This window comes from Oncorhynchus clarkii, chromosome 23 (assembly GCF_045791955.1).
Source record: "Oncorhynchus clarkii lewisi isolate Uvic-CL-2024 chromosome 23, UVic_Ocla_1.0, whole genome shotgun sequence".
In the NCBI taxonomy this organism is placed as follows: domain Eukaryota; kingdom Metazoa; phylum Chordata; class Actinopteri; order Salmoniformes; family Salmonidae; genus Oncorhynchus; species Oncorhynchus clarkii.
Window position 1 is genome coordinate 52,193,869 of NC_092169.1, and position 22,211 is coordinate 52,216,079.

At 43.2% G+C, this 22,211-nt stretch overlaps 1 protein-coding gene across 3 annotated transcripts; it reads right to left on the minus strand.

Moving 5' to 3' along the window:
• Positions 1-223: 223 nt before the first annotated feature.
• On the minus strand, positions 224-20,780 carry LOC139381105 (PHD finger protein 3). Of its 3 annotated transcripts, none has more exons than XM_071124390.1 (19): positions 20,594-20,780; positions 19,858-19,942; positions 19,112-19,374; positions 18,819-18,953; positions 16,544-17,921; positions 16,175-16,322; positions 15,844-15,987; positions 15,181-15,235; positions 14,823-14,946; positions 13,615-13,771; positions 13,260-13,376; positions 12,461-12,589; positions 11,809-11,965; positions 11,289-11,580; positions 9,175-9,322; positions 6,963-7,052; positions 6,322-6,517; positions 2,714-3,124; positions 224-2,574 (listed from the first exon to the last, which is right to left on the minus strand). In XM_071124390.1, exons 3-19 carry the CDS (start codon positions 19,347-19,349, stop codon positions 1,130-1,132), a joined length of 5,364 nt encoding a protein of 1,787 aa, XP_070980491.1. In that variant the 5' UTR covers positions 19,350-19,374; positions 19,858-19,942; positions 20,594-20,780; the 3' UTR covers positions 224-1,129. The 3 variants fall into 3 exon arrangements, with proteins under 3 accessions (XP_070980491.1, XP_070980493.1, XP_070980492.1); XM_071124392.1 differs by having other exon boundaries at positions 625-2,574; positions 18,819-18,950; positions 20,594-20,720; XM_071124391.1 differs by lacking the exon at positions 19,858-19,942 and having other exon boundaries at positions 625-2,574; positions 20,594-20,723.
• Positions 20,781-22,211: the final 1,431 nt, after the last annotated feature.

Sequence of the window (22,211 nt, forward strand, 5' to 3'; positions counted from 1 at the left end):
ACCATTCAAAGGCACAAATCTTTAGTCTTGTCCATTCACCCTCTGAATGGCACACACACAACCCACGTCTCACCTGTCTCCTACACTGATTGAAGAGAAACTCCATAAAGGATTATAGCTTTCACCTGGTCAGTCTGTCATGGAAAGAGCAGGTGTTCTTCATGTTTTGTATACTCAGTGTAAGTCTGATTAGAATAAACATTCCTCTCCTAAAAAGGACATCTTTCTTCTCAACAATAAAAAGATCACCTTTATTACCAGCTGTACATGAACACGGTGCAGAAGGCACACTTGATTTTCGAATGTACATGACAAGCCAAAATGTACATAGACAATATTTGTCGATAGAAAAAAAAAAAAAAATGTATTTCTGTATAGCAATTTAAAAAAATAAAATGGAAAAAACAGAATAAGAGAAGCTGCTTTTAATTAAAATGTTTTGTTGTTTTCTGCTACTCAAAATAGTTTCTCTCTCTTCTGTATTAAATTCATGTCAAACTGCTGAAGTCGCCAGAACTTCCCCTCCATCTCTACTCCAACAGTCCATCTGGGTATGCCTGTTATTTTGGGTTTCATGCTATAGAAAACATTCAAAGAACAGTTCAGCGATTTCACATATTAAAAGATTTGTTTCTTTACCCTGAAAACAATCTATGGACAAGAGGGGAACGACTACAATCCACACTAAGTATTAGCAACATTTCCCTGTCTCAGTCAATCTACCCTGTTTAGCATGTGTTAAATATCATGCCCAAATCATTGCTGCCTCATTATCCATAGACTGCTTTTAAAAGGTATGGAAACATATGTCAAATCATTGAGCTATCCCTTTAACCACTGGTTGTGATCTATATCAGAGCACAATGCTCAGTGCACCAAGTCACCATGTGACATGCAGAAATATACAGTCAAATTAACACTTTAAAAAACTGGAGCTTTTCAAAACTTGAAATATCACCTCAAAAGCCTTAACGGTTGGTTTTTAAGAAAGCAGATCTCAGAATGTGTTAATAATCCTACTGAAAGTGTTGACCTCTACTGTATTTTAAAAAGAACATATATAAAAAGGGACAATGCCACTAAAACTGTTGTAGGGTCGACCATCTCGGGGCGGGTCGTACAAAACAACTCATGAGTGACTGTCTTTGGAACTTCTCCTCGATTTTTCATAATCAGAGTCTCTCCTGCTGTGTTTGTGACGGTTCCCGTGGTCACCGTCGCTATGGTGCCGTTCTTTCCTCCTCTCGCTGTGACCGTGGCGCTCGTCTTTAGAGTGGTGCCGGCTCCCTCTGTGGTGAGAAGAAGAGTCTTTACTCCGGTCTCTCTCTCTGCTCCGGCTTCTATCTCGTTTCTTTCCCCCCTCTTGGCTGTGGTTCCGGCTCTTCTCTCCGTGACGGGACTCACTGTGGTGCCGGTGTCTCCCGTACTGGTCCCGGTCCTCCTTCTTGTGGCCCGACCCGGGCTGCCTGTCCCAGGGGTTGCTGTACAGAATCCTCTCTGCTGCCCCCTTCTGGTCCTCTTTGGCAGCGGTGGATGGGGGCAGGTTCGGGTTGGACGATTCAGCAGAGGCAAACCTCTGAGGGTCACCACCGTAAGCTAACGGTAGCCCCCCGGGGAAAGAGTTGGGAGACGTGGGACCTGGACCAGGTTGAGCCCACTGTGTTATTCCAGCATGATTCTGCATCTGTGGGTCGTGAGGTGGCGGGTACATCATGGGTGGTGGGGGGCCAGTAGGGTAGCTGAAGTTGGTGGGTAGCTGGGGCGGGTGCTGGAAAGGTGGCGGTGCGGTGTTACCGAAGGGGGGGACAGGTGGTGCTGGCTGGTACTGGAAGTCTACAGGAGGTCCTCCAGGCTGGAGGGGGATGGGACCATAGGGACCAACCTGTAGTGGGCCATGGTCTGGAGGTGGGCGTCTGTAGCCAGTCTGGTGATGGTGGGAGGGGTATCCGTGTTGAGCTGCCATTGGACGATACTTCCTGGTGGTCAGGACAGGAACAGGTTGGGGGTGATCCTGTGATCCTGCTGATTGGACAGCAGTTGGTTCTTCAGTCATATTGGAATACGCAGAGCTTTTCTTCAGGATTCCACTCGGAAGGGGTTTTGGTGTGGGGACGCTTTCCTCAACAGAAGCGTTGGACGTGGCTGTAGGAGACAAGAGAGTAGGTATCTTCTCTTCTTTGGATTTGTCCTTTTCGCACAACGCCAAATCTCCTTTGTTTAAGGAGCCGTCTGTGTTGGGATCCGTGGAGAGGCTGGCCAGGAACGACTCTGTCGAGACGTCTGGAGGTTTGTCTTTCAGAGAGACCGACGGGCCACGGTAAGCCACACCCTCCTCTTTCGCCAACGCGTTGTTGGTAGACGTTTCAGCCAAGCTGGAAGACACAGGTTCCTCTGCTTTGACTGTTTTGGGTTCCCTCTTCTTGATGACAAAACCAGTCTGTCTGTGAGCACCAGCGCTGGGACTCTTAGTGGTGGTGGCGCTTCCTGGAGTGGTTGCTGCTGCTCCTCCGTCAGCCTTGGAGGTCTGTGGAGCCGAGGGCTCTCGACCATCATCACCCAGCAGTGGAGGGTTACCTGAGGAAGGAAGGAGCAAGCCGAAACGTAAGGTGTGGTTCAAAGACATGTTGCTATTATGAGTTCAAAGTAAAGTAAACAAAGCTTCAAATTGCAAATGGTGTTGAAGTGAGCACAGGCCTTTTATGTTTAGGTTTACCTGAGAAGTCTGGCAGGGGCAGAAGCTCCCCGCCCCAACTACGCAACACCCCCGGAAGGAAACGTAGTGGTTGGTACCCCTCTTCAGTATCTTCACCTTCAGCTTTCTCAGAGATGTCTGTACTAGATTGTTCTGCTGTGACCACTTCTTCCTCAGCGGTGTTCAGCAATGGTATCTCTTCTCTGTCTCTTTCTTTACTACTTGAAGCGCACAGAGAGGAGATGTAAGAGTTCTCCTCCTCCTCCCGGGTAACTTCTTTGTTGTTTACAGTAACCGTAGTCGTTGCTGTCTCGTGTTTGCTCTCCGGTATGAACCTGGCCGTTTCGTTGATGTCGACGGGCAGGAAGTCCCGTTTAGGCCTCTGGCGGATGATCAGTCCCAGCAGGAGGTTGGGGCGGTTGTTTTCCAGTCCTGTTAAAGAGCAACACCGATGAAAAGCAGTTTAAAATTGAAATAAAATCATAAAATACATTAAAACTAATTTCATAAATGGAACATTGATTGGCCACACCCATGTATTATTTAGATCGCCAAATAAGAATCTATTCTGAATGGACTAAGACAACCTAATAACATAAAAGTAGGAAAAGTAAATGTTTTTAGATAATAAAGCATCATGATTTACATTGTGAGGATATTGCACATGTTCCTTCAAAAGGTAAATGGGGTCATGAATCATCATGGGTTGGTTTCCCAGACCCAGATTATTAGCTAGAGCAGGGATGGGCAAACTTTTTGCCTTGAGGGCCGCACATTTTTTGGAGGGACCAATTTGTCTAAATCTATTCGCGGGCCAGATAAAGGGCAGTTATTTAAAAATAGATAAGTCCATTATAATTTCTACATACCGGCCACATCTAAAACTAGATAAAGGAGTGTTTTTTATTTTACCAATATATATATATATATATATATATATATATATATATATATATATATATATATATATATATATATATATATATATATATATATATATATATATATATATATATATATATATATATATGAAAGAATTTACTCAACTATGTCAGACGGTGTTAGCATTGTTAGTTCTTAAATAGACAGAAATAAAAAAACAGCTGCACCTACAGAACCTTCAAAAAGTATTCACATGACTTTTCCCACATGTTGTTGTGTCACTGGCCTATACACAACACACCGTGATGTCAAAGTGGAATTATGATTTTCAAAATGCTTAGAAATTAATCAATGTAAAGCTGAAATGTCTTGAGTCAACAAGTATTCAACCCGTTATGGTAAGTCTAAAAAAGTTCAAGAGTAAAAATGTGCTTAACAAGTCCCATAATAAGTTGGCTGGACTCACTGTGTGCAATAGTGTTTAACATGATTTTTGAATGACTACCTCATCTCTGTACCCCACACATACAATTATCTGTAACGTCCCTGAGTCAAGCAGTGAATTTCAAACAGATTCAAAGACCAAGGACGTTTTCCAATGCCTCGCAGAGAAGGGCACCTGTTGGTAGATGGTTTAAGCTTGGTAAAGTTATTATACACTTTGGATGGTGTATGAATAAACCCAGTCACTAGAAAAATACAGGCGTCCTTCCTAACTCAGTTGCCGGAGAGGAAGGAAACCGCTCAGGGATTTCACCATGGTGACTTTAATGTGAACAGAGAGAAACTTGGCCAAAACTTTAACAAATTGGATAATGAAACTATTTCTGTAATCCAAACATTTGGAATGGTCCGTGGGTATTTAAACAATAATCATGTCTAATCAGATGTTGTTTTGTGATATCATTAAGGACGGTATAACCAAATAACGTTGACTCCACAAATGTATGTCCCAGTTTACATCTGAATGTTGTGGAACTTACGTGATTTCAGCCTTCTAAATGAGAATTGTTTTCTCATGTAAAGTTTTACCCAGTCAGTAATCATGAGCAGACATGCTCACGACATTATGTTGGCGTCACGTTGGGCAAGTTGGAACCGGTGTTTTTCAAATGCGCCAAATAAAATGGAAATTTTGGATATCGATGGAATTAAATCGAACAAAAAGGACCAGCTCGTCAAAGGTAAGGCATGAATTATATTTTTATTTTTGCATTTTGTGTCGCGCCTGCAGGGTTGAAATATGCTTTTCTCTCTTTGTTTACTGGGGTGCTATCCTCAAATAATAGCATCGTTTGCTTTCACCGTAAAGCATTTTTGAAATCTGACACGTTGGCCGGATTCACAAGTGTAGCTTTAATTTGGTATATTGAATGTGTGATTTCAAAGTTTATATATTTTTTAAAAATTTATTTGAATTTGGCGCTCTGCATTTTCACTGGATGTTGGCCAGGTGGGACGCTACCGTCCCACATATCCCAGAGAGGTTAAAACAACCAGAGATTCTGTCGACTGACTTCCCAGAAAATGGACTGGGTGATTTTCAACAGAGAGACGACAAAGACATCCAAGCGTAAATGTGTGTTGCATGTCTAAATCCGAATGAATGGTTGTTAGGGTGCTAAATTACATATTTATGATGAGCGTATTATTCAACTGTATGTACGGTAGTTGAATTCCTTTGTCTCTCTTTCCCCATCCCTTTTATTGTGTAACAAGTCATCATATCGGGTTAATCCACTAGGGACTTTGCATCATGTTAATAATCAGTATTCAATACTATACTGTGTGCGTGTGTGTATTTCTGTGTGATTATGTCATTAGTTAGTAAATAATTAAGCTGATTCATCATGGAGACTAGGGTTTGTGCAGATTTATAAGATATTACGACGTTCAGAATGAGAGAAATAGGAGCAAATGATTAATGGATGACGAGTAGTATATCGAGATTCTGATATTCTTGGGTTAAATCGGGAAACGGTAACTCGTTAAATAAACTTTTCCTGTGGTGCCCCAGATTAAATTAATTGCGTAATAATTTAACGTGGTATGTAGTTATTTGATGACGAGCCATCATCGCATTAATGGTAGTCACGTCACGACAGAATGGATCAACAACATTGTAATTACGTCACAATACTAACTTAAATTGACAGAGTGAAAAGGAAGCCTGTACAGAATATTGCAAAAAAATGTGGTAAAGCAATTAACTTTTTGTCCTGAATACTAAGTGTTATTTTGGGGCAAATCCAATACATTACACCACTCTCCGTATTTTCAAGCATAGTGGTGGCTGTGCCTTGTTATGGGTATGCTTGTAATCGTTAAGGACTGGGGAGTTTTTCAGGATAAAAAAGAAACGTAATGAGCTAAGCACAGGTAAAATCCTAGTGGAAAACCTGGTTCACTCTGCTTTCCACAAGACAATGGGAGATTAATTCACATTTCAGCAGGACAATAATCTAGAGTTGCTTACCAAGAAGACAGTGAAAGTTCCTAAGAGGCAGAGTTACAGTTTTGACTTTAATCTACCCTTGAAAGTCTACTAATTATACTATTGTGTGAGCCATCAGACTAGAAAGAGCTTTGAACAGAGACAATTGAGCATGCTTTTCAGTCTAAGAGTAGTCTTGATCTGGGAAACCAGTACCAGATTAATCCAACATATTCTTTTTTTATTAGGATCTCTTTTAGCCAATGAAAGTCTCTTCGCCCAATATACGTAGAGAGTAGTAGTTGGTTGTTACCTGGGCCATCGAAGGGAACCAATTGGTGTGGGACTTTCTCAATAGCACCCAAGGGGATGAGATACATGTCTTTGACTTGTTTCAAGTTGTTGGCGACCACACCGAAGCGTTTACGGCTACTGAAGTAGGCATAGAGCAGAGTGTAGTGGATCTCATCCTCGTCGGTCTCAGGGGAAAAACGAATCAAACACACCTCCTGAAAAAAATACCAAAATAAAGGAGGAAAGAAATTCAAAATTTAACTCCTCAGTTCCTTTAATTTAATACATTTATTTAACCAGGTGGGAAAGTTAATAAATTCTTATTTACAAGCATTGACTTAAGTGTCAGGGAACATGTACAAGAAAAATGTTTTATGCATTGTACCCCAAAACATAGCTACTATTCATCTCCAGTTCAGGCACAGATTGTCTTGGAAAGATGAATATACTTTTACTGCCCTCGGCCACCCATATGTAAAATATGTGCACACATGACTACGCTTTGGATAAAAAGTGTCTGCTAAATGGCATAATATTGGTATATCCTACTTGCACATTATGAGTCTTGGCCAGGTTACTGTAAAATCTCTTTATGACAACTTCTGATGTTTAAATTCATTTATCATATTTCAAGCAGGTCGGCCTACACTTTGAAGGTACCTTTGTTCCGGTGGCTCGGATCTTGTCCAGGTAGTCCCATACGATCTGTGGGGAGATCCTCCCACCCATCTGGAAACTCTCCGGCAGATCCTGATAACAGGGATTATCACCATCTCATCCGATTAATTGATTTTATATTAAAAAAAGTGTCATATTCCTTTGAGCATGGTGAAGTTATTAATGACACTTTAGATGGTGTATCAATACAAAGATAGGAAGGATGTTTCTAACTCAGTTGCTGGCGAGGAAGGAAACCTCTCAGTCATTTCACGAGGCCAATGGTGACTTAAAAAGTTACACGGAACCCAAACCGGCTGCACGCGTGCGCCATTGTGCATACATTTATTTTGCCCCTCCCACACCAAACGCAATCACGACACGCAGGTTAAAATATCAAAACAAACTCTGAACCAATGACATTAATTTGGGGACAGGTCAAAAATCATTAAACATGTATGGCAATTTAGCTAGTTAGCTAACGTTAATTTGTCCTATTTACTTAGCTTGCTGTTGGTTGCTAGCTAATTTGTCCTGGGATATAAAAGTTAAGTTATTATTTTACCTGAAATGCACAAGGACCTCTACTCCGACAATTAATCCAGACATAAAACGGCCAACCAAATCGTTTCTAGTCATCTCTCCTCCTTCCAGGCCTTTTCATTGTTTAACTTATATGGTGATCGCATCTAAACGTTCATTGTATTACCACAACTACCGGCAAAACAGTTTGTCTTTCAGTCACCCACGTGGGTATAACCAATGAGGAGATGGCACGTGGGTACCTGCTTCTATAAACCAATGAGGAGATGGGAGAGGCAGGACTTGCAGCGCAATCTGCGTCAGAAATAAGAATGAGTTCTATTTTAACCCTTGGTGTCGCAGACGCTCGTGGGTGTAATAATTGAATAACATGGATTTCTAAATTTATTTTGAGACATGTCCGGTCTGGTCAGCATGTTAGAGTTTAGTGGATGTGATATGAAAAACAGAGGGTGGATCAACCAAATTGTAGTTATGCCACAATACTAGCCTAATTGACAGAGTAAAAAATGAGGACGCCTGTACAGAATAAAAATTATTCCAAAACATGAATCCTGTTTGCAATAAGGCACAAAAGTAAACCCGCAAAAAATAAATTGGGTAAATAAATGTACTTTATGTCCTGTATACAAAGCGTTATGTTTGGGGCAAATCCAACACGTCACTAAGTACCACTATTCATATATTCAAGCATGGTGGTGGCTGCATCATGTTATGGGTATGCTTGTCATGGGCAAGGACTAGGGAGATTTTGTTTTAAATAAAAAGAAACGGAAGAGAGCTGTTTTCCAACAGATACTGGGAGACATTCACCTTTCAGTAGGACAACCTTAAAACAATGCCAAATGTACACTGGAGTTGCTTACCAAAACCACATTGATTGTTCCTGGGTGGCCTAGTTACAGTTCACTTGAAAATCTTTGGTAAGAATTGAAAATGGCTGTCTAGCAATGATCAACAACTAGCTTGAAGGATTTAAAAAATATATTTTTTTTAAATTGCACAATCCAGGTGTGAAAAGCTCATAGTAACCCAGTTTGTTAGAATTTCTCTTCAACTTTGGCAGAGTATTGTGTTGATCGTTGACAAAAAAATCTAATGAAATCAATTTTAATCCCACCTTGTTTCAACAAAATTTGGAAAACTTTGAAGGCCCTGTATTTCCAAAACGTTGGTATACTTTAATGTAGCTGTGAGCTAGGTGTTGATAGCAACTGGCTGACTCATTTAGTGCTAATGTAACATCAGCAGGCGGGCTAATGTTAGCAGGCTGGTAGGGCTAATGTTAGCAGGAGAGTAGGGCTAATGTTAGCAGGCTGGTAGGGCTAACGTTAGCAGCCTACTTGGCTAGCAACCTTGGAAATGGATTTGTAACAATACATTCATCAAGTATTTGCTTGTGGTTACGTTATGCCATCTACCCTTCAATGTGATAGTTTGTTGAGTTGTTAATATAAATGGCATTTAGATAAAGGCATTCCATAACTAGAAAATCTAAATGCTGTGTTGTAACACGATCACTTCCATGAATAAGCATTAGAGGATTTATAAACACATTTACACTATTTAAAGCATTACATTTCATTAAAGCAAAACAAATATTTGATGCATTTATATGAATTAATAAACATTTATAGGCACTTATAAATAAATATCTTTTGGGAAGTTTTACCTCTGTCAGGTGGTCCAGGACACCTGATACAGGGAAGGCTTTAGTGAGGAGCTTGGCCACAGCAGGCATGTTGACAAGCCCTCTCCATAGAGGCTGCAGGTTGGACAGGAAGGAAGCCTCGCCATCTCTGCCACTCATAGACACTGACCTGGAGGCCAGGAATACAAACAACTTTAGAATAACCCTGCACTTAATTCTGCTTTATTGGTCATTTAATAATGATAATAATAAGCAGTACGAGTCAAAAGTTAGGACACACCTACTCATTCAAGGATTTATTTATTTGTGCCATGTTCTACATTGTAGAATAATAGTAAAGACATCAAAACTATGAAATAACACATGGAATCATGTAGTCACCCCCCAAAAATTATTAAACAAATCAAAATATATTCAAAGCAGCCACCCTCTTCCTTGACGACAGCTTTGCACCCTCTTGGCATTCTCTCAACCAGCTTCATCAAGTAGTCAGTCACCTGGAATGCATTTCAATTTAACCTTGTTAAAAGTGAATTGGTCTAATTTCTTTCCATCTGAATGCATTGGAGCCAATCAGTTGTATTGTGACAAGGTAGGGGGGGGGGTATACAGAAGATCGCCCTATTTGGTAAAAGACCAAGTTCATATTATGGCAAGAAAAGCTCAAATATGCAAAGAGAAACAACAGTCCATCATGACTTTAAGACATGAAGGTCAGTCAATCCAGAACATTTCAAGAACTTTTGTGCAGTTACAAAAAACATCAAGCGCTATGATGAAACTGGCTCTGATGAGGACCGCCACAGGAAAGGAAGACCCAGAGTTACCTCTGCTACAGAGGATAAGCTCATTAGAGTTACCAGCCTCAGATTGCAGCCCAAATAAATGCTTCACAGAGGTCAAGTAACAGACACATTGACTGTGTGAATCAAGCCTTCATGGTCGAATTGCTGCAAAGAAACCACTACTAAATGGACACTAGTGCTTTGGTCTGATGAGTTCAAATTTGAGATGTTTGGTTTCAACCGCCATGTCTTTGTGAGACGCCGAGTCTGTGAACGGATTATCTCCGCATGTGTTGTTCCCACCGTGAAGCATGGAGGAGGAGGTGTTATGGTGTGTGGTTCCTACTGTGAAGCATGGAGGAGGTGGTGTAATGGTGTGGGGGTGCTTTGCTGGTGACACAGTCAGTGACTTATTTAGAATTCAAGGCACACTTAACCAGCATGGCTACCACAGCATTCTGCAGCGACACGCCATCCCAACAGGTGCTTAGTGGGACTATCATTTTTTTTTCAACAGGACAATGACCCAACACCTCCAGGCTGCGTAATAGCTACTTGACCAAAAAGGAGAGTGATGGAGTGCTGCATCAGATGATCTGGCCTCCACAATCACCCGACCTCAACCCAATTGAGATGGTTTGGGATTTTCAGTTAAGAACAAAGTCTTATTTACAATGACGGAACAGTGGGTTAACTGCCTTGTTCAGGGGCAGAACGACAGATTTTTAACCTTGTCAGCTCGGGGATTCGATCCAGAAACCTTTTGGTTACTGGCCCAACTCTCTACACACAGGGTCGCACCACAGGATGAGTTGGACCGCAGAGTTAAGGAAAAGTAACCAACAAGTGCTCAGCATTTGGGGGAACTCCTTCAAGACTGTTGGAAAAGCATTCAAAGGTGAAGCTGGTTGAGAGAATGCCAAGAGTGTGCAGAGCTGTCGTCAAGGCAAAGGGTGGCTACTTTGATTAAACACTTTTTTTGGTTATAGCATCATTCCATGTGTTATTGCATAGTTTGATGTCTTCACTATTGTTATACAATGTAGAAAATTAAAGTGAAACCCTGGAATGAGTAGGTTTGTCCAAACCTGACTGGTACAGTATATTTTCTAAATATATTTAGAATGGCCGTGTAACTAACTCAACACCACTTCACTTTGTATGACAATTACATTGACAGCCTTTGTGATTCTATCACAAGGACGAGAATGATGAAGTACAATATGGCCACTGTGCTTTAACTTCTCTTTGGGTTGTAGGCCGTGTTCCTGGAAAATGACTAACATTTGCGGATGTAAACAGGGGTGACTGACTGACTGTTCTGGGTAATTGACTGATTGATCCACATACCTCCCCTTGTAGTTGGAGAAGGTTTTGGCGCTGAGGAGGCTCTCCTCTAGGACTTTGAGGTGAAGGTCGTCGTCCTTAGCAGATGAGGAGGGTGTCTCTCCCTCTGTAGAGGTAGTGGTGGCAGACGGTGTGTTCGTGGTCTGTCCCTCTGTAGTGCTGGAGGTAGTGGTAGTAGACTGTGTGTTCTTGGTCACTGCGTCTGTAGTGCTGGTAGCAGACCGTCTCCTCACTACACTAGTGGCCACTTTCACCACTTTGGTAGGAGCCTCCTCCACAGGTGGAGCCATACGTCCTTCACAAATTACAATTCCATTTAGTCCAATACAAACCACTGGTAAGACTTGACTTAAAGCCACAATCCTGAGTTTGTAGGACTCATTTGGCATGTTCACCTTTTCTCCTCCTAATCCATCTCCCGCCTACTTCCATTCTATCTGATCAAGCATAAACACATATCTATAGTACTTCCACTATCCTTCAAAATAAAAGCAGAAACTGAAAGACCAGAATCAGGGCCTACCTGTGCAGATCTTACAGTTGAGGTCAAACAGGTGAGTCTTATGCAGACTGGTTGTATCTTGGAAAATATTGACGCTCTCGGTTGTTGTCGACAACGTCTTCTCTTGGGGAACTTCCACTGGCTCCTCTGTCACTTTGGAAGCAGCCACAGGCTCTGGCTGGAAGAGTTCAAACAACAACAGTGAGAGTTCATAAGAAATGTATGGACAGAGGATAAACTGTATTTCCTTGATTCCTCATTGTGCTCTCCGATGCATGTTGAGGAGGAGGCAAGGATAGACCAGAGTGTGTTAATTTTGAGTAAATACAATTGAAATTCACCCAGAAATTCATAAAAAAGGTCTGAACTATTTCTTAGGAAGAGGACATGCTCAACTCTAAATCCTGTAGAACCAATAATCCAGGAGGTCCATAAAGGTGTTAACAGAACATCTGCAGTGTGTGGGCCTGTCTGGTCATGTCCCTTATTAACCCAGCTTCTACGTTTATAAAGACTATGACTAGAGCTGTGGTGGTAACACGGTCACAGTAACAGCATTACCTATGACCGCCAACTATTCTAGAACCCAAAATAAATCACAGAAAAATAAAAAAAGGACCAGCACTCACTTGAACAAGAAGCGTGGTGTTTCTTTACATGAGCTGTGTCTTACCTCCGGCTCTATGGCTTCTGGTGCCTTCCCAGACTCCTGGCTCTCAATCTCTATCTCTCCTTTGTGTGTGATCTTGGTGATGGGTCGCCTCTCCGCCTCTCTCTGCTCCTTCTCAATCATCTCAATCGCCTGGGGGGAAACAAGAACATATTGGTGAATGAATCTCACACAGAAAGAGCAATGATCACAGTCCAGTTTGGTAAAAGGTTATTGATAGTGCAGGTCACACAACCCGTTTTAACTTCAACAATAAATCAATATCCTCGGAGGAGGACAGGCAGTGTGTTTTAGTGTCGGAGGAGGACAGGCAGTGTGTTTTAGTGTCGGAGGAGGACAGGCAGTGTGTTTTAGTGTCGGAGGAGGACAGGCAGGCAGTGCGTTTTAGTGTCGGAGGAGGACAGGCAGGCAGTGCGTTTTAGTGTCGGAGGAGGACAGGCAGGCAGTGCGTTTTAGTGTCGGAGGAGGACAGGCAGGCAGTGTGTTTTAGTGTCGGAGGAGGACAGGCAGGCAGTGTGTTTTAGTGTCGGAGGAGGACAGGCAGGCAGTGTGTTTTAGTGTCGGAGGAGGACAGGCAGGCAGTGCGTTTTAGTGTCGGAGGAGGACAGGCAGGCAGTGCGTTTTAGTGTCGGAGGAGGACAGGCAGGCAGTGTGTTTTAGTGTCGGAGGAGGACAGGCAGGCAGTGTGTTTTAGTGTCGGAGGAGGACAGGCAGGCAGTGCGTTTTAGTGTCGGAGGAGGACAGGCAGGCAGTGCGTTTTAGTGTCGGAGGAGGACAGGAGGTGAGTTTTAGTGTTGCTTACGTGTCGATTCTCTCTCTGTCTCCATGCAGCCAGTTCTTTTGAGGCCAGTTCCTCAGGACTCATCCTTATCAAAGTGCCAGGAGAAATCTCCCCTTTCAGAACCCTCTTGAATAACACCTGAAATACACAAGTTATAAAGTCACATAGCTAGATGAACTGATATCAAAATGTATTTTAGATCATGTTTGCGTTGTATATACGTTTCATGTAGTTCAACGCATATCATTTCGAGACCAAGTACCTACTACAAGCTGGGACAGAATACAGTATAATGTCCATAAAATGTCAGCATCAAAGAGTCAGTATTGTCTAAAAGAGAATTCATTGCCTCAAATGTGTTAACTTAACGACTTACATTGTTTTTGGTGTCTTTGAGGTTGAACATCAAGCTCCGGTACTTGCTCTTGTATTTGCAGTCGGTGTCTCTGTAGAAGGCAAACAGCTCTCTCTCAGTCTTCTTGGCCACCTCAGCAGCCTTCTCTGGTGACGCCTGGAAATCAGACTCCTTCAGCCTGAGACAATGTAGGGCACAATAGTGGATTACACAGGAGGAAAATAGAGGATCACCACCCTTCTCTACAGGCAGATACACTACATGGCTAAAAGTATGTAGACACCCCTTCAAATTAATGGATTCTGCTATTTCAGCCAAACCTGTTGCTGACAGCCATGCAATCTCCACAGGAAACACTGGCAGCAGAATGGCTTTACTGAAGAGCTCAGTGACCTTCAACATGGGACGGTCAGAGGATGCCACCTTTTCAACAAGTCAGTCAAAGTTCTGCCCAGCTAGAGCTGCCCCGGTCAACTGTATGTGCGGTTATTGTGAAGTGGAAACGTCTAGGAGCAACAACGGCTCAGCTGCAAAGTCATAGACCACACAAGCTCACAGAATTGGACCGCCGAGGGCTGAAGCGCGTAGCGTGTAAAAATCGTCTCCTCGGTTGCAACAATCACTACCAAGTTACAAACTGCCTCTGGAATCAACGTCAGCACAAGAACTGTTCGTCGGGAGCTTCCTGAAATGAGTTTCCATGGCCGAGCACTACAGCATACAATGACATTCTAGACAATTCTGTGCTTCCAAATTTGTGGCAACAGTTTGGGGAAGGCCCTTTCCTGTTTCAGCATGACAATGCCCCCGTGCACAAAGTGAGGTCCATACACAAATGGTTTGTCGAGATCAGTGTGGTAGAACATGACTGGCCTGCACAGAGCCCTGACCTCAAATCCATCGAACAACTTGGGGATGAATTGGAACGCCGACAGCGAGCCAGGCCTAATCGCCCAACATCAGTGCCGACCTCTCTAAAGCTTTTGTGGCTGAATGGAAGCAAGTCCCCACAGCAATGTTACAACATCTAGTGGAAAGCCTTCCCAGAAGAGTGGAGGCTGTTACAGCAGCAAAAGGGGGGACCCCCCCAACTCCATATTAATGACCATGATTTTGAATGAGATGTTCGACAAGCAGGTGTCCACATACATTTGGCCATGCAGTGCATCATCAGACTGTTATAATGGTTATTAGTGTTGTTAAGTTACTGTTATAACGTGTTTAATGACCTCTTCAGGAGGATGTCCTTCAGGGCGTCACGGACGCTCCGTCTGATCTGGTCAACAGACACCGGTTTCTTAGAGGAGGGAGACGACACCTTGGGCCTCTTGGTCTCCTGTTTGACTGACACTCCTAACGGGACACAGCCACAGAGAGTAGGAGACGTCGCAGAGTAGGGCACGTTCATTAGGGCACCGTGTAGTACAACATTTTAAAATGTTTTTTTTCCCTCCAATTGAAAACAAACGTTTCTTATTGGACAAATTAATATATTCCCTCCCCTTTTACAGTTTAATGCCTACTGAGCACGACTCCTGTGAGGGACATGGACAGCAGAATGTAGAAGCACACAACACTACAACACACCTGATTTCTGCGTAGAATCTTTGACTTCAGTCGACTGTCTTCTTTCCACAGAGTCCTGTTACAGAGTGAGACACAGCATATCGCCTCCGTGAGATTCTAAATGATCTTACAAATTCAATTGTATATAAAATGTTTGTTTTTCTCGTTGGGTAGAGGGTTGTGCATCGTGGTGCTGAAAACATAACCACCATTTTAAAATGTCCTTAAGACAGACGTTGAATAGAATCACCGTGGTAACCTAACACCCTTCCATCCATGTGTACACATGCAGGGAATAAAGAGGAAGTGAAAAGAGGTCAACCGACCCTTGAGTAGTGCCAACACCGGCTTTCATACATATCAGCTGAATAAACTGAGGAGGACAACATCTGCACCACTACATTTAGTCAATGGTAGGGCTTGTTGAAGATTATGCGTCTAAAACATTTGGCTGTTGAATTTAAGATTTTGACAACAGATAATATGCATATAAAGGTTTATCATCCAATCTCTTCTCATAGGCTTTAGTTTTATAAATATGCACTGACCCGATGGTAATCCGATGTTACAGCTCCATTTATTATAATATTCTTATCTGGTATTCAGGCCTAAATTAAATTTACAAAAAAAATGAATGAATGAATTAAAGCATGCATTGCAGGCTACTAGCAGAGTGAACCTTACCTTTCTGAAGGGCCTGACTCCCCCGGAGGTGACAGGATGTGGGGACGGCTGTTTCTGCTTTGCGGCCATCTTGTTGTCCTGGGTCTCAGAGGGCTTCTGCTGTCCCTCTGCCCTGGCCTCCCCCTGCACAGCACCGCCTGGCTCCTAATGGGGAGAAGAAGATAAATAACATGAAATGTTAGTAATATATTTAACCACAAGTTAAAATAAACTTTGAGTTAGTGCAACTTAAAAATGTATCCATTGACCTTGCAGCACTTCAGAGAAACACACTCCCTTCTCCATTAAGATCTAAACCTATTCCTAGTGCAGTAGAAATCGATGAACAGACCTTGGTGGTGGTGTACTTGTCCTTGGTACAGCACTGCAGACAGACATACTCCTGGTCCCCCCCTTCCATCTGCTTCACCTTGGCCAGGTCCAGACCAACACAGTCGCCATGGAACCAGTCATCACAGTGCCCACAGCCCAACATGAACCTGAACAGAACAAAAACACAGACGGACAAACAGACACGGATGCACAAAACAAACCTGTTTAGAAGAACACAAGCTCACTTCCCAGGGAATATTCTACTTGTTCATTGTGGTAATTTAGCCTAAGATGTAACAACTTAGTAATAACAGGTTTACAATGTTGCTTAAGTACTACATTGTATATTCAACTCTAATCACTTTGGTGCAAAGAACACAATTCTTACTTGTTACTATGTGGCTTATTGCACAATCCACAGTTCTTGTTTGGATCCCACACAACGGTCTCACTATTTGCAGGTTCCTTTTCTGGTCCCTTCCCAGATTCTTTAGCCTGTTCTTCTTCACTGGTTTCCTTCTTCGAGACGGCAGGAGCGTTGTCGGGGATGAAGAGCTGTGGTTCCTCCACGGAGATGCTTCTGCTGACGTTCCTGCTTCTCTGTTTCTGAAGACACTTGTCTGGCTTCTTCACTTTAGGCTCGTCTTGCTCCTCCTCCTTCTCCTCCTCCGATGTCTCCTTCTGAGGATTGGCACGTTTACACGGTGTCCAGCCAAACTGGGGTTGTGGTTGGGTGTCGGTCACGTGAGAGTTAGACGGTTTGGTTGTAATCGTCGTCCCTGCGGACATACCAGGAGGACGCTTTCCAGACAGCAGTGTTTTTTTGACTGGACCGCCGCGGCCCACGTCAGGTAATCTCTGCTTTAGTTTCACAGGACGTCCGTCTTGCGTCCTCTGAATCTTAGGGCCGGGTTGAGCTGGGTTGAATTCACCTCGCCTTTTCAAGGACATGATGACTTGTTTGGCTTTCATTTCGTCCATCTTGTGCATGTTGCCTCTCTGGTGGAGCTTCTTCCCCAGGGCTTGTTGTTGGGTTCCTTTGTGCCCCTTACCAGCTAACAGGTGCTTGTTCTTAGCGGAGGACAGTGTTGACTGCTTCAGCTTAGGCTGCTGCTTTTTGGCTGGATTATTAGTGGTAGGAACTTTGCTGTTTGGCAGGTGCTGCTGCGCTTCTTTCTTGATGCTGGCATCTTTCCTCACCACCGCTGGATCATGCTTCTGAGAATCACTTTGGTCGTCGAGTTTGGTCTCGACCAAGCAAGGACTACCTGGAAGCGCCCCGTTGGAGGCCTGAACGTCATTGGGGTTGACGTAAGGTCCTAGCCCTAAGGGCAAGTCGTCAGCACAGTACTTCACGAAGAGCTGAGCAGCACCCACGCCCCCTCCACTCCCTGCAGTGGGATTCTGTATGTGTAACGGTTCCTCTTGCACCATAGTGTATTCCATCCCTTCACCGTACAGCGAGCCATCCTCATAACATTCGTCAGTGTTTTCAGCTGATGTGAAAGCGGTAAAGGAGGGTCCCGGGAGAAGCTCGATTTTGAAACCCCCGAAAGTGACCGTCAACCTCTGTAACACAACGACGGGGTTCATCGACGAGCCCAAGTCAAGGTCGTTGATATTCACCCTGCCGTCACCCAGGTGAAGCTCTCTCCTTAATTCATCAGCAGTAGTGATCTTCTCACTCAGAGTGGACTTCTTTCTAGGTCTCCCAGGTTTTCCCGGGGGCTTTTTGTTGTTTGAAGACCCTCTGCCTGCACTTCGCTCTGGAATTTAAAGTCACACTGACATTTTTCATTTGACAATATAAAACGAAGCAATAAGGCAACCAAAGTGAATTCTAAACTAGGCACAACATCAACTTTTCATACTAGGAAAATTAAAGCGTGGGGGGGGGACCTTGAATTTGCATGGCTTTGTATTTAGTGTCCTATCTTGTCAATGATAATAGCTGTATTTAGTGTTAATCACAGTAATGCTCCTGGTGTAGTCCTATTGACATAAAGTCCTCTCTCCCCACCAGAGGCCAAGGTTCAAACCTCGCTCCAACCCTTCAAACTGTTTCTCCCACCTGCCTGTCTCTCCGCTCCAACCCTTCAAACTGTTTCTCCCACCTGCCTGTCTCCCCGCTCCAACCCTTCAAACTGTTTCTCCCACCTGCCTGTCTCTCCGCTCCATCCCTTCAAACTGTTTCTCCCACCTGCCTGTGTCTCCGCTCCAACCCTTCAAACTGCTTCTCCCACCTGCCTGTGTCTCCGCTCCAACCCTTCAAACTGCTTCTCCCACCTGCCTGTCTCCCCGCTCCAACCCTTCACTGTTTCTCCCACCTGCCTGTCTCTCCGCTCCAACCCTTCAAACGGTTTCTCCCACCTGCCTGTCTCTCCGCTCCAACCCTTCAAACTGTTTCTCCCACCTGCCTGTCTCCCCGCTCCAACCCTTCAAACTGCTTCTCCCACCTGCCTGTCTCCCCGCTCCAACCCTTCAAACTGCTTCTCCCACCTGCCTGTCTCCCCGCTCCAACCCTTCAAACTGCTTCTCCCACCTGCCTGTCTCCCCGCTCCAACCCTTCAAACTGTTTCAACCACTTGCCTGTCACTACATAACAGCACAAAAATAATATATACATAAAATACACTCCATTGTAAAATGGAATTGTTGCTAACCTGGGGTAACTCCTAATGCGTATTTCCTGGGTCTGCCAACAGACCGTTTGACTGGCGGAGTCTCTGTACCAGCCAACCCACCACCAGCGGTACCAAGGATACCCTCTGTTGCACCAACATCAACATCTGCAACTACTGGGGGAGAGAAGATTAGAGATTAAATAATAACTTAGATTTATTTTAGAAGCATTAACAAACATCAGTAGTTACAAATAGTGGTTTCTATAAACACCCATCAACATAGCTTGTACTGTCAATTGAAGTCATACAAAAGTAATTCTCACTAAAAATACCTGTTGCTTCGGCGATCTGGAAGTTGGCGTCTTCATTATCTAAGATATTGAAGTGTGAACTTGCAGATCCAAACATGGGATCTTTATCACTAAGCATGTTCCTCAGTGAGTCTCCCAGCTGGTCGACACCTGTTCCAAAGTCATTACTTGCTTCACATTCCAAGTTCTGCCCTATCAGCATGGAGTCATCCAACTGGTCACTGGGAATCAAATGGTTGAAAGTGTCCACTACATCCATGAATGCTGTTCCCTTCCTGTCAGCTCTGCAGGGATAAGGGGATAGGGTATTAATAACGTAGGCTACAGTACAGACAACAGAGATGGCTCAGATTCAGAACAATCTATTTCAATCTTCGGACACGCCATATCAAATAGGTCCCCTATACAGAAGGAGTCAACAGCCATGTAGACAAGATAGCTAGTACATTAACTTTCATTACATTTCTAAAAACAGTTCCCGGGCAGCAAAAGCAACATTGACAAGCTAAAGTTATTAACTACCATTTTTCAATAACAATCCATGGTGGATGACACTGGACATGTGTTGGACATTTGGGGCAGACAAGAATGGCTGAAATAGTAGATAGCTGCTAAATGAGCAATAGCTAATGAGGATCCTAATAAACGAAAAATATTTCAGAAGAACATCAGTTAGCTAGCCAGCCAGGCTACCGTGCCATATTATATGACGTTGCTAGCTAGGTAACGTTAGCTAGCAAATTAATGAGAAATGAACTAATACTTACTGTCAGGACTGACAGCTCCAGATAACTTCATTACAGGACTGCAAACACAATGTGTTTAGCTCCGTTTATGATATCTAGAAAGAGTCTAAAACCAAAAACTTTCATCAGTGGCAGGAATCAGATGCAGACTGGTGCACTAGCTCGGGGTCGTTAGCAGCTAGCTACTTCCAGTTAGCATAACAATCCAGCTAGCTAGCGTACCTTAACGCAATTTACTGAGGGCGATGATATACATGTATGCATTTGCGCCAAAACGACTTCTTCTTTATGATTAGCTAATTGATGCTACCAATGAATGCATTTGTGCCATATGAATGACAGCCTTCGTTGAAAAGTTAGCTAGGCTAGTCCTGTAACTGCAGCTAACCAGTTACTGTAGCTAGCTGGCTAACAAACTAGTGCAGGCCTGACAGCGACATGATAAGCTTTCCTTAAAAGCACCATTCCCATAACAAAATATTTAACTACTTGGTCGTACAACCAAAGAATACACGTAACTAGTTAAGCATGCACAACAAATCATAGCTTATAAAAATAGTCTCGTTCAAAAACAAATAGGGAAGCTAGCAATTGTACAGTTAGTTATCCAGCAGCGAGGAACATGATAGGCCGCGAGTTTGTTTGTAGCCTGCAGCTACCTAGCACCACTGATCACGCCCCCTAATTCGTCTCATTGGACGCCTCCACTGAGGACGTTTCAATATTCACAGCGACATTCGTGTATACTGGCACTTACATTCCTCTACTGTGTCAACGCCACTGCATTCCGGAGCGATTCTAGTAGCTTTACAGTGTTTTAGCTAAATCCCCGACACTTCCTCGCTGCGCACCGCCGCCATTCGCCCCTGCCTCCTGCAAGCTACTCCGAAGATTTTAATAACTAACCCAAGATAGACCACCGCGTGTCGTTTCCAATGGGAACTCATGAGTCATAGTGGGCAGAACAAGCAAGGGGGGGGGGGGGGGGGGGGGGGGGGGCAGAGCCAAGAACGAGCTAGGAAGATCCCATTTGCTCGTTCCTGCATGTATTTACATATTTCCGTTGGGGAACGCCTACTCTGTGAAGTGCGCGTGTACAAAAACTAAATTCGCCCAAGCACTCCTTCTGAACAACGCGATTTAAAAAAAACTTTGACAGAGGGTAAAGTTTACAAATTCTAGTTTTGGGAACAGAACATTTTATTTAAATGTTTAATCGAAGAGAACATTTCCAGAATATCGGTCAAAATCTATCTTCTCCACTGCCGGCCACTGGGCTTCCTTTCTCCACCATAGTTGGTAGTGATTGGAAATGCCAAGCGGATGCTTCACATTTATACATCTGGTGAAATATCTGTCTCGTTGTTATTTTTGTGGCTACTCGGGCAAGTGACGTTGGTGTCACATGCCTCGTGTTTACAATGGCCCACGCAACAGGCGTCAACGTTGCGTGGAGTACAGAGTACAGTGTTGATCATCAATCAAGCAACAAAGGCATTTTTACATCAGCAGGAATTACTTTTACAGTTGCCTAATCCCAGTACTCCAAATAGCAAGCAGAAGCACAGTGGCCAGGAACAATTCAGTTAGTACATTGAAACTAAGAGACGAACCAGTGTCAGAGGGGAGGCCCTCCGGTGGTCAACGCATATAGCAGACAATGAAAGCCTTGCAATATTCGATGATTACATTTCTCTAAAACAAGCAATAGGCTGGCTACATGTGCACCATCAAGTCAAATCAAATTGTATTTCTCACAGTCGCCGAATACAACTGGTGTAGGTAGACCTTACAGTGAAATGCGTAAGTACAAGCCTGTAACCAACAATTGCAGTTTGAAGAAAAATAAGAGTTAAGTATTTACTAAATACAAAAAATAAGAAAATAGAAAATATCTCTATCTGTCCTATATCTCTATCTGTTTTATATCTGTTCTATATCTCTATCTGTTCTATATCTATCTGTTCTATATCTATCTGTTCTATATCTATCTGTTCTTTATCTATATTTGTTCCTTATCTTTATCTGTTCTATATCTGTTCTATATCTCTGTTTTATATCTGTTCTATATTTCTATCTGTTCGTTATCTCTATCTGTTTTATATCTATTCTATATCTATATCTGTTCTATATTTCTATCAGTTCTACATCTATATCTGTTCTATATCTGTTCTATATCTACATCTGTTCTTTATCTCTATCTGTTTTATTTTAAAAAGTCCACAGACCCACTCCAAAAGGCTTTCGGACCATCATCGACTCAGTGGGTTTTGTCCAACATGTCTCCGGACCTACTCACAAACACAGTAATATTCTGGACCTAGTTTTGTCCCGTGGAATAAATATTGTGGATCTTGATGTTTTTCCTCAAAATC